Raw genomic sequence first — 9,942 nt, forward strand, 5'->3', positions numbered from 1 at the left:
CAAGATTTTTAAATTGCAACATATTTATTGTTTTATTTGTATGGCTGCTTAAAAAGACTCAGATCACATGCCCTGTTATCTTATACAATCATTGACATCATTTCATTTATGTCATTTGAGATAGAAATACAACATTTTGTAGACTTCTGATATATTTCTTAATTCATTTGAACGCTTTTGGTGTCCTGACATTTCATATAGATGCACAGCAAAACTATTTCTCCTCAAATATATACAAACGCTAGCCACATAAAAATTATTTTAAAAAATACAAATAACTTGATATACATACAAAATCACATTTTGGGATACAAATATAGCTTCAGTGTATTACATCCACATAATAATGGATTAATTAGCTTATACGTGTAAATGGTATCAAAAAGTGATATCTGTTTTATCCAGAGCCCTGCGTCACAGAAGAAAAATGCAGGGCGCAGAGGTCTAAATAGTAATGCCCATCCAGTAAAACACACTGTTTGTCCCAAAGTTGAACAGTTAATTTAAATTAACTTAGTCGCTGAGTGTTTTACAACTCTGTCTTAAACTTCATTTAGAAGCACAAATCATGTGCAGGAATATCTCTGAGAGAATCAAAAACAGAGATATGTTCATACAAACCAGGACATCTCTGACAATCTGCAGCAAGCTAAATCACTTATTTGCTTCAATGCTATAAGCTCTGTAGCTCAAATTCAGCATCCAGTGCCTTACATTCTGAGATAAATGCTTCTTTCACTGGCTTTAACCTGACTGCGAGCCATACAGTTTTAGAGTCAACTTATAGCACATATTGAATGCTAAATTGCATATTAAAAATAGCTTCAAGGCTCATTGCTTGCTCGCATTGTGGCTCTTAGGTGGCAGCGCTTGTGCTTCATTGTGAGACCATATTCGGGGGTCAGGTCCAGTTTCTCTCCGGGCTTTGAGAGGAACTGCAGCTTCTGAACAATGATCGCCAAGAAGAGGAAGACTTCCTGTCTTGCAATGACCTCGCCAATGCAGCGACGCTTTCCCATGCCGAATACCGTCACCTTCTCCCCCTCCAGCCTGTTGACCTCTGTGCCATCGGGGCTCAGGAAGCGTTCTGGTTTGAAGGTAGAGGGATCTTTCCACAGCTCACTAAAAAGTGCAGAGAATGAAGAAATAAGATAAGCTGTGCAAAAATCCACATTGATAAAAATAAGGTCCGTGACCAGTTAGAGGTTTAATCTCATCATTCAGCTTAGTGGGTTTGATAGTAGTTAAGGACTGCTATTATCTTCCTACGCTACTACCTTGGGGTGCCCTTGAACAAGGCATGAACCCTTCCTCTGCTTTAACAAAGCCATATCTCCTAATTGTACTGGGCAGCCCTGATGTATGAACTGTACATAGGCATAGAGAAAAGAAAAATATAACAAATAGTACTTACGGATCATGGTTTATCTGCCACTGATTGATGAAGACACAGGTGTCTTTGGGAATGAAGTAGCCATTCAGAGATGTGTCTTTTGTCGTGCTGAAAAAAAAGAGAATGAGGTGTTAATGTCAATATTTACATCTACATCCATATTACCATCTCTTTTAATGGGCACGTGTTGTTCTCTCGTTCATCTAACAGAGATAAAACTCACCAATGGGGGATAGTGAAGGGAAGGAATGAAGAGTGGCGAAAGAGCTCCAGCATGAAGGCCTCCAATAAGAGTAATTTGGGTTTGTCAGAGAGGAGAGGAGTGCGATCCAGACCCACATTGTCCTCTGGAGATGAAAATAAATAATTGACCGTTAGATCTAGATAAGAATGGAAGTTGCAATAAAGTCCTGTCTCACACGGCTACTCATTTAGAGAATCAACTCTTTGAGAGCAGCAATATGTGTGCTAATCATTCAATAATTACATATTCGATATCATCCAAAGCCTTCAGTTGTCAGACTTAAACTCTCCTGTGAGATAGATAGAAAAGCAGAACTTACTAATTTCTTGATGAAGTCTCTCCTGTATCTCTGGGTTAGCCACCAAGTACATCACTGACCAAGACAGGGCAGTGGAGACGGTGTCAAAGCCTAGAACAGAAACATACCGCGTATTAGAACAAGCCTTTGTTTTGAATTTATGGGGAGGTCACTTCTGATCAGATCAATCCACTTTTAGAGATGTTCAACCTACCAGCACCGAACAGGTCGTTGACGATTCCTACAATCTTCTCATCTGACACCTGGAGGTTGCAGTTCTCATCCAGCTTCCTGTCCTCGCAGTGATCAATGAGGGAGTCTGTGATGTCACGAATGTTGTCCTGAAAAGAGATGATTGGACAATCTCAGAATAAATATGTGACGCAGTGACTATAAGTGGAAACATTTAGGGTACATTTCTATGAATGATTCAGTGTGTTGTGTACCTTGTTGAAGGTAGAATAGTGCTCTGTCACAATCTTTTGCACAAACTCGAGGAAACGGTCATTGATGCTCACAAACTTCTTCATTGCTGCACTCGGCAGGAATCGAAGGAAAGGGATGAAGTCTGCTGGGTTACCGGAGGCCACCACCTGGCCGAACTCGTCACTCAGGTTCACCAAGCTGAGCAGTTCCTGGTCATCGTGGTCGTAGCGTCGGCCAAAGCACATTCCACAGATCACATTAGCAACAGAGACCACAATGTGGCAGAAGGGGTCGAAGCTGCCATCAGCCTTCATGACCGTGTTGAGCCGCTTGATTAGATACTCTCCCTCTTTGCAGACGTGTTCCTCCAGCATGCAGGAGTACTCGGGGTTGGTGCCCTCCAGGGTGCCAAAGGAGCGCAGGGCACTGTAGGCCAGCTTCCTGCGGGCACGCCAGACACCAGCCTTGTCTGTGCTGAAGGCCAGACTCTTGCCCTCGTTGATGAACCGGAAGCTGTACAAGTCGGGTCTGCCGGAAAAGTCATCCCCTTGCTTGATCAGAGCCTGTCGGACGGTTTCACTGCCACTTAGAACGACCACGGGGCGCATGCCAATCTGGATCTGGAAGACGTCTCCGTAGCGCTTGCTCATGGCAGCAAGACTCTTGTAAGGTTTGCTGCCCATCTCCAGCACATTCCCAATGATAGGAAAGGGCTTTGGTCCAGGCAGTTTACGAAGCCCTTCAGGAATCTCAGTGCGGAAAAACTTGAGGATCAGGTAGACCAGACACACTGTTGTCAAGGCCACCAAAGTCTCAGAAACCGACACTGATCCAATGAGTGGTAGTATCATTAGCGCCATTATGACAACTCCTTCCTTTCTCTGGCTTCTGCACAACCTGGAAATTAAATAGGAGGGGCATTAGAGTAGTGAGGGCAGGGAGAAAGAAGTGTTGTGCAACATGTTGACGACATGCACTATAAAGTTTTAAGAACTGAAAACTGTCCCACGGCATGCTTTTGGTATAAATTAGCCTCCAAAGGTTCACATGCTGCACAGAAACTCTTTGTACAAGTGGTAGGCTTGCAGAGTAGTTGGTTTTGTAAAGTTTCTTGCCAACATACTATGGCATAGAAAGTCACTAATAAAACAAAATGATTTATGATTATGTGCACATTAAAAGTTGCAACTTAAACAACAAGCTCATTCTTTTTAACAGCTTTGCTTGCATAATCTTCCAACAGCACTTTGCTCTTATCACTGTGACATTGCCTGCAGGTAGAAATCATCCGTCTTCATGTTAAGCTTACCTTAGTGGAGGGTAAAAGAAGAACTCTGCTCTGGTCTCAGAGGTTCGTTTCAGAGAAATAAAAGTGTCATTAAGTTGAGTTATGTCCCAGTTTACTTTCTTGATGTCCCCAAAACAGAGAATGGGCTCTTGCTTTATAGTGCGCTGCACAGCTTCATTGGCTGCTGTTCATGACGTAATCTCTCTCTCTCTCCCTCTCTCTCTCTCTGTTTGTCATGAATGAAGTCAACTACGGGGAAAAGGGGTGTGTGTGGGTGTGTGTGTGTGTGCGTGTGTGTGGTGTTTGTGTTCGTGCGAGATTAGACATTGTTAAAAGCGTAATGTCAGTGAAGAAATCTTAAATTTCACAATAGTTTAAACAGAGTTTTAGGTCTGCAGAACTTTGTGTTGCCTACATGCGTTTTATGTTTTATAGTTTGCGGACAGATAAGACACAGCCGTCACAGGCGAGCTCAGTATAGTCTCCACCAGTACAAAACAGTTCAGTGTTCGATTCAATGCATGTCACCTAGTTCTGCAGGTAGCTTTTAAGGGATATATGATTTTTTTTTTTGTGCAAAATATAGGTTACCATAGAAACAATAAAATAAACTAAATGTATCCAGTCCCTATGTAAAATATTTGATTTAACCGCATCTTTGCCAATGTTGCTGGCGCTGTAACTTTATTCATAAGTAGCCTATCATCTAATCCACTTGACTACCAAAATGTCATGTGTTGGAAATCACTCTCAAGCGCCGATTACGGCAACATTATGAATCAAAACTTTATTGTTACTGTGTTTTTTATTGTAGTTATAATATCGTTGTTGGGGGGGGGGGGGGCACCTCTGTTATCGCTCAGTTAACCCTTTGCTGAGCTGATATTGTGATCTCACAGTGTCTTGAATCAATAATTTGTGGAAGCTTGTAATTGATTTTATTGGTCAAAAAAAGAAGACAGGTTTGTATCTCGCGAGTGGAAAAGTGACTGTAACATCATATTGAATGCAAACAGTTTTCTCTTCTACAAACAGTGTCATGACGCCTCTTAATGTTGACTTCATGTCCCTCTCAGTTTTCTGGGTGCTGCCGCAGTAACCAGCGGGCAGGTCTAAGTCCTGATCAAACAGTGCGATGCCGTGCCGTGCTTGTACCTGTTGGCTCTCCGCTGGAGTTAAAGATTGACCAGTTGCGTGAGAGCGCAGTGATCAAACCCTCACCTCCCCTTGGATGCTGGGAGGGAGGGCGGGAGGGGGGCAATCGTGCAGCACTGCTGGAGTCCACCCAGGGTAGATGAGTTCAGTATCATGCTACTTTGTCCCCTTTCCAGGCTTTTACACACGCAGAACTTTTCTGTGGTAACACACTGTGGTAACAACACGGCAGCGCTTCGCGTGCAAAGTAATCTCTGTGCCACTGGATGTTTATAAGCATCACTTCAAATGAGAGTTATAACATGATTCATTTTCCAGAACTTTACACCGTCACACGCAAGATTTGCACGGTCTAACTTCGGTCCACTCTGTGCAGGTGTTGCGCCTGTTAAAGTCTGCGGTGGATTTTTACTCTAAACTAGCCTCCACTTTCTGCCACCACTATCAATAACTGTGACTGTCTACATGATTGCATTTTGTCTAGTGTGATGCAAAGTAGGATTTTATAAGTGGTTATATATTAAATTTGATCATATTTCAGTTTTTTTTTGCCAGAAGCTGAACTTATTTATTATGATTTTCAACAAATTTGACTCATTGTATGGTAAATCATGCTCGATCCAGAACAAACATCCACTTTATATCGATTAATCTGTTTTCCAATGTCTGAAATGTTTCCTTATTTATTCTAATTCTTTTTTTATTCCGCTTCTTTAGGCTCAGTGTGTGGTGTAGGATGATTTTAGTGTCACCAAGAGGCTCATTTTCTGTATTCTGTATGTTTATTTAATGTTATCCGGAGCTTTACATGGGAGATAGCATGTTACGTCACATCACGTCTCAGTGTGGCTTTACGTTTTTATTTTAATGAGAGATGTATTTAGTCAGTATGTGAGATTCAGGTAAGCCTTCATCATAGAATGGATGGAGGAAAGACTAAAGCGTAAACGGCAGGCTACAGGTCTTTTAAAAAACAAACTTTCACGTCCTAAAAAAGGAAATCTCGTCTGTAAGCAGAGTACCAACCAAAGAACATACTTTGATTTATATATCCCCATGACAACCAGGTAGAGATGTAGAGAGAGGGTCAGCCCTTTTCTTTTAATTTGAAATACTACATAATGTGATATTATGTAACACAATGTAAATACCAGTTATGATTTTGATTCAATCACTCACTCTTGTTTTTTAAATATGCAATTTCAAACGACATGAAGGAGACAGTCATTCTGCTCTCTCCTCATATTAGAAATAAATTGACCACACAAAAGAAAAGAAAAACGGACTTTACAGCCATAATTAAAATGAGATTTATTATGGACTTTATCATAACAATTTCATATAAACTGTTAGGCTGCTTGTGTGTGTCTTTTGCCTTTTGAGCGATGATTATTTTTTTAAGCTTAAGTATCAAACAGAAAGTTATGTAAAGAAAGAGCTGATATCAAGATGAAACTGAAGATGTTTTGGTCCGTTAGGGTTAAAAAAAAAAAAAGGTACATCATGGTTTGGGTTTCTATTAATGTGTTCAGGCATAGACTTCAACTCCTGCATTAAGTTACTTGTCTGTGTTTATAAACACAGAACGTTCAGAAAAGCCATCTTGCTGCGACCCAGAAGTCGTAATGGGAACTTAGAGTTACGGAAAAAAGTCTGGCCGGTAGTTTTGGTTGTTCCGTCTTTCCGCGTAATCCGCGCGGCTCGCCGCTCTCCTGATCCTCCAGGGCTGTGTGTTGACTCTCCGGGGACTCTCGCCGTGCGCCTCGGGGCTGCGCCTCTGGTGCTGCAGGTTGCGTGAGAAGCGGAGCAGCCGTCCAGAGGGGAGGGTCTCGGTCTTCTGGACAATCCTAAATCTGCTTGGTCAAGTCACGCGAAGGCAGCAGCCTCTGGAAAAGACACAAGGGTCTTAAACTCGCAGAACAAAGAGCGCAGGACGCGAGGCTTTTTTTCCCCTGCTGAGCACGAAGGTGCACATATTTGCGCGCTATAGCTTCTGTAAATGCGAGGATCTTGGGGCTTTGGAGTCATGCAATCTGCCACTCAGGCTTCATTCATCGCAGTCATGCAACATGGTGGGGCCGTGCCACACAGGCGAGAACCCACGGAACGGACAAAACAAGTTATGAATACTGGAACTTATAACACAAGGTGAACTAGTCACACTTTCTGTCACGCAGCGATCCCGAACTGGAGCCTGGGAGAATGATTCAGGTTTCACGAAAAGGACACGTCATTTTGAGCAGATTAGATGATTTGCACAAGGAAAAGTTACATATTTCTACCGTAATAAGATCATACAAGGCTGACAGATACTTTGGGAGTTTAATATAAAACTTTTAAGCATCACATTATGAGAGAGAAAACCCAGAATTATAACAAAAAGTTAGACAGTTATACACCATATAAGATACCAAGCTCAGAGTGAAAAAACAACTGAGTCAAAACAAGATGCCAAACTGCCTGTTGAGATATAACATGATTCTCAGGGACACGGTGCTGTTATAAGCTCCTTTACACTCAAGGTGCCTTCTTGTGGGTCACAGATGAGGAGAAAACCCAACTTTCAGCAGTTATAAACCCACAAAGCAAGAGCCACTCGTCTTATTTTATGTCACTGAACCTCAATAAATGTGAAATCTAGAGCTCCAAATGAGCTCCTGTTACAGTAAATTACCCAGCGATCAAAGTGAATGTGATCCACACCTCGGTCGGTGCGTTTAAGTGAGTGCGATCATGTTCCTCCGGGATGAAACTGAACCTGATTAAAGGTGAGAGTCTGACTGTGGACCGCCTGAGGAGAGAGCGCTCAGGCTGCAGGAGAGTGTGTGTGTGTGTGTGAAATTCACAGCCGGAGACAGAACTACTTTAAACGTCGCACAGCTGGACTGAAAACTGCTCGCCATTTAAAGTCACATTTTGGGCTTTTTGTAACTCTCAACAGGCAGGCTGGATTTCTAGACATCAAACCTGACAAGCAGCTGCTCCTGCAGGAGAAAAAGCACCCAGGAGGAAAGTAGGGGAGCACAAGAGGAAGGATGTGGATGTGAGTCAGCTGGGAGAGTCTCCTAACTTCTTAAAAAGATGAAAGAGATTACAGGCTACTACGGGAAGTGAAGAGCAATGCTACTGTATGTGCAGAGATGACCACAGTGAAAGCAGAGGCAGGTCCGGTCAGGATACAGAGCCGGACACAGGCCCGGACTTTGGTGTTAGTTTCATAGTGCTGGGGAGGAAGGGAAAAGAGAGAAAAATGTTTTGCCCTCAGCCATATACCTCTGACAGAATTCTTGGACATAAAAGCAGGTGTAATGACTGTGAAGGTTGTTAGTTTCTACTCACGCAAGGCCTGTCACGCACACACCTTCAGAGCAGGTGTGTACCTCAGTTTCACTGTGTGAGTGTCTTTGAATACTGCCGCTGTCAGGAGCGTGTTTTGACTTCTTACTGTGAAGTTTTACATGATTTAGAACAGGCTGAAAGAATGAATGAATGCACCTCACAGGACGACATGTAACACCTTTAATAAAGTCTGCATACATCTTTTATTTTGGCCATGACAGTAGAAAATCAAACGTAAGTTTTGATAAAGTTTAACTCAATGTTTCAGAGATGCTTTTGGAGTGTTTACACAATTGAAATCATTGACTTTGTTACCATCTCCACAACAGACATTGTTTAACTTCTATGTGTTGGTGAGGCTCTCAAATGTTATATGGTAATTGTATAAATCCCAGAGACAGCTGCACTAAAATCTTTACCTAATCTCTACCACTGCTGTGAGCTGTGAACACCACGGAAGTGGAAGCAGGAAAAAATTGGAATTTCCCCTCAATGACCAGTCGAGTATAAATTCCATCTCACTCCTCCATCTTCCTGGCAGCAACAGGCCTTTATTGCAGAGTGACACATACAAAATATCTTTTGTTTGGCTTTTACACCACTGTAACTAATGTAGACAAAACATGATAAAGTAAACTCTAAGGTGCCATCCCAGTAGACAAAACACAGTGCAGTGTCTTTCAGACTATTGACACACTGTTTGGTTTTGTTCAGTCATGTGCTCCTGGCTCCGGTGTAGATGGCGTGTGTCTCGGTGATCTTCTGGTGTCACCAAAAAAACTTGTATATGTCAATCAATTTATTTTACTTTAACAAAGTATATCTCTATATTTGTATCTTTCTATTAAACAAAACTTCCAAACTAAATCACACTCACTGTGCGCCACACCTGTAGCAATTAGTCCGACACCTAAATAGATTCCCATGGCTACCCACAGCGCCACCCTGGCTACAACTGAAACGGCTCCAACACAGACTATCCTACATACCTTGAAAAGAGTTTGAAAGTTCTTTTTTTTACCATAAAAGCATCAACATTTTGAGCACACAGGTGCCCCACACAAAGCGTATGCGTAGGTTTGGTCTCAACATTGGTGCTACAACAACCCAGAGTGGGTTGATGGTGGCTGGTTTTAAAGGCCCCTGCAGCTCTCTCTCTATCACGCTGTCAGCGCTGTTCTGAACGATCAATTAATATAATATTTGTATTCGTATAGCACTTGTCACACTAGGAGCACAAATTGATTTCCAATGGTGCATACAGATAAACACAAATACATACATTTAAAAACACAAATACAGCTAAGTACAAGGACACAATTTTGCAGTGGTTGCACAAACTGTAGCTGTATTATAGAAACAATTGAGAATAGCTGTCAGGTGGAAGTGTGTAAAATGTATGTTAAGACTGGATTGAGAAGCAGAAACAGTGTCAGCAGAACAAATACTAACTGGAAAACTGCTCCAAAGCTGAAGTGCCAGCACAGCAAATGCTCAATCCCCCTTTGTCTTTAATCTGGACTCTGGAACAGCCATCACGGCTAACCCAACGGATCTAAGAGGCTTTTTTAAGGACTTTAAAAAGTTAAAAGTTCACTGATGTTCTCTGGGTCAGGCATGTTAAGCCTTGTTAGACATGAGTAAGATTTTGTAAAGTAACAGGTAACAAAAGCATAGTGGCCAAAACTTGTGTGATGTGAGAAGGACGTTTGCACAGTCTGAAGTTTAGCCACATCTCTGGCACAGAGGCAGGCAAACAGGGGGCACAAAAGTCCAGAGATTTATCTAATGTTGGGGTC

The 9,942-nt window shown here is 42.2% G+C and overlaps 1 protein-coding gene across 1 annotated transcript; it reads right to left on the reverse strand.

Moving 5' to 3' along the window:
* Window positions 1-11: 11 nt before the first annotated feature.
* cyp1a (cytochrome P450, family 1, subfamily A) lies at window positions 12-3,764 on the reverse strand. Its single transcript, XM_069658046.1, has 7 exons — window positions 3,671-3,764; window positions 2,382-3,258; window positions 2,150-2,276; window positions 1,957-2,046; window positions 1,617-1,740; window positions 1,415-1,501; window positions 12-1,122 (listed from the first exon to the last, which is right to left on the reverse strand). The coding sequence occupies exons 2-7, from the start codon at window positions 3,219-3,221 to the stop codon at window positions 825-827; spliced, it is 1,566 nt and encodes a 521-aa protein (XP_069514147.1). The 5' UTR covers window positions 3,222-3,258; window positions 3,671-3,764; the 3' UTR covers window positions 12-824.
* Window positions 3,765-9,942: the final 6,178 nt, after the last annotated feature.

This window comes from Semicossyphus pulcher, unplaced genomic scaffold, assembly GCF_022749685.1.
Source record: "Semicossyphus pulcher isolate SPU_LCO1_2020_fin unplaced genomic scaffold, fSemPul1.0.p SCAF_1, whole genome shotgun sequence".
Classification (NCBI taxonomy): Eukaryota; Metazoa; Chordata; class Actinopteri; order Labriformes; family Labridae; genus Semicossyphus; species Semicossyphus pulcher.